Source organism: Euprymna scolopes, chromosome 22 (genome assembly GCF_053919585.1).
Source record: "Euprymna scolopes isolate OS-2025 chromosome 22, ASM5391958v1, whole genome shotgun sequence".
In the NCBI taxonomy this organism is placed as follows: Eukaryota; Metazoa; Mollusca; class Cephalopoda; order Sepiida; family Sepiolidae; genus Euprymna; species Euprymna scolopes.
Window position 1 is genome coordinate 110,108,115 of NC_136503.1, and position 2,546 is coordinate 110,110,660.

Genomic DNA, 2,546 nt, shown 5'->3' on the forward strand with positions numbered 1-2,546 from the left:
TACCTGAACAAACTGAGGTTTGGCCACTTTCATATGCCGCCTGTTCAAACTGTTCAAACATGGTCGCCAGTGATTTACATTTCAAAATACACGCATTAATAAAACTAGCTCCAAAACTATTTGTCTCTGCTAATTTTCCTTGCGATATTCGTTTTCAGCATACCTGAACAAACTGAACAGTACGAGTTTTCCGGAGACGAGTTTTCCCGGGACAAGTTTTCCGGGCACTGGTATAAATGCTATAGATTCATCAGAGCACATCCCATTAAAGTACTTGTAAACAGGGATACAACACTGATGCGATGGGACAGACTTTGGAGATTGACCTATAGCACGGGGCCTATTAGATTAGATACTCTTTTTTTGTTGTTGTTTTTGTGCTCAACGATAAAAACCGACTTCTTCATTTGTGTTTGCTTCTCATTTTCGCTTTTTCTCTGATAAGTGTTTCGCTAATGTGAAAAGAAAACATGTTCGAACGTTTGCTGACATTTATTGGATGTGTTGCTACCAGTATTTTGCTTAATTTTCGAGTTTGGAGCGATTATCGAGTCTCACAAGATGTTTGTAAAATGTCAGACACTTATTTATTGTTCTAACTTAAAACTGTGCGCTACTTTTGTTTGTGTTAAATAAACGTTTTAAAATAAATTAAAACAACAAAAATGTGATCTAGGTAGGTAGAAGGGTAACTTATCTTGCCTTTGGTAACATTCATTTTTTTATATATTTATTTGTTCACTACTTTTTCGTTTTGTTCTTATTGAATGCGAAATATTCGCCGTGGAATTTCCACGGGTCACGATTATTTCGTTTTATTAATCTTAAGTTTCATAGAATAAAAAGTTCAGACACAACTTTGTGGAGCCATTTTTAATCGATTTCATTTAACTTCTGTTTGACCCCGGCACGTGCAGTGCAGAGAACACGATCCTTTCTCTTCTTCCCCCCACTTTCTCTCTTCTTTAGCTTGCTGACAAGAAGCGATGCTTATGTGTGCGTGTGTGCGTGCGTATGTGTGTTGTCGGTTTCAACAAAATTTAAAAAAATAAAAACTTTTTTACCGACCGGCCGGATGAGGGTTGTGAGGTGTGGTTAGAGTTTATGAAAATAAATGTTAGCAATAAAAACTTTTTACAATCAAGTTAGAAAAAAGAAAACAATTTACTTCCCCACCAAATTATCGTATTATTGGAGCCCCCGATTCTTCTTTTTTTTAGGCGATGTAATAAACCATATTTTGGAGTAGGGTTGCCTCCTCTCTTTATTTTGGTTTGTATATTTTTCATGTTGCAAAAATGCTCCCGGGAGATCTTTTTAGGATTCTAAAGGTTTGCTTTTTTTTTACACTTTTTAAATGTAAAAAACTGTAAACAGGCAGTTTACGATTTGAAAGGCATCGTTAAAATGGTATTTTTCGCTAGTTCTTTCAACTTTATATTTTTATTTCGTCGTCTTCAAGTCCAATGTACATAAGTTCCTGATGAGCCGTTCCTCTTAAGTAATCCAATTTACCAAATTTACACTTCTAATGATTACTATGATATTGTCCAATTGACAACTGTACACACTTTAACCCTTATCCTCGAGTGGCCTCTGGGGCTTGATAAGTAGTGATTCCTTTATAAAATAAAAAATATTTCAATACTATGATGGTGAATCTATAGTCAGTCTGTGCTGATTTTCCTTGCGATATTCGTTTTCAGCATACCTGAACAAACTGAGGGTTGGCCACTTTCATATGCCGCCTGTTCAAACATGGTCGCCAGTGATTTACATTTCAAAATACACGCATTACTATCTCGAAAACTATTCGTCTGTCTGTGCTAATTTTCCTTGCGATATTCGTTTTCAGCATACCTGAACAAACTGAGGGTTGGCCCCTTTCATATGCCCCCTATTCAAACATGGTCGCCAGGGATTTACATTTCACAATACACGCATTAATAAAACTAGCTCCAAAACTAGTAGTTTGTCTGTCTGTCTCTGCTAATCTTCCTTGCTATATTCGTTTTCAGCATACCTGAACAAACTGAGGGTTGGCCCCGTTCATATGCCGCATGTTCAAACATGGTCGCCAGTGATTTGCATTTCAAAATACACGCATTAATAAAACTATCTCCAAAACTATTTGTCTCTGCTAATTTTCCTTGCGATATTCGTTTTCAGCATACCTGAACAAACTGAGGGTTGGCCACTTTCATATGCCGCCTGTTCAAACTGTTCAAACATGGTCGCCAGTGATTTACATTTCAAAATACACGCATTAATAAAACTAGCTCCAAAACTATTTGTCTCTGCTAATTTTCCTTGCGATATTCGTTTTCAGCGCATACCTGAATAAACTGAGGGTTGGCCCCTTTCATATGCTGCCTGTTCAAACATGGTCGCCAGTGATTTACATTTCAAAATACACGCATTAGTATCTCGAAAACTATTTGTCTGTGCTAATTTTCCTTGCGATATTCGTTTTCAGCATACCCGAACGATTTTAAAATGGACAGTCTGAATGTTAACGAAGCAAACACACACACACACACACACAC

General features: G+C 37.0%; 1 protein-coding gene across 1 annotated transcript in view; it reads left to right on the plus strand.

Moving 5' to 3' along the window:
- The window catches only part of LOC145243758 (reelin-like), a 9,910-nt gene extending 7,566 nt beyond the window's left edge, over positions 1-2,344 (plus strand). The window contains exon 4 of the mRNA XM_080106801.1: positions 2,330-2,344. Coding sequence (XP_079962927.1) covers positions 2,330-2,344 — 15 coding nt within the window. The remainder of the gene's footprint in view (positions 1-2,329) is intronic.
- The last annotated feature ends 202 nt before the right edge of the window (positions 2,345-2,546 follow it).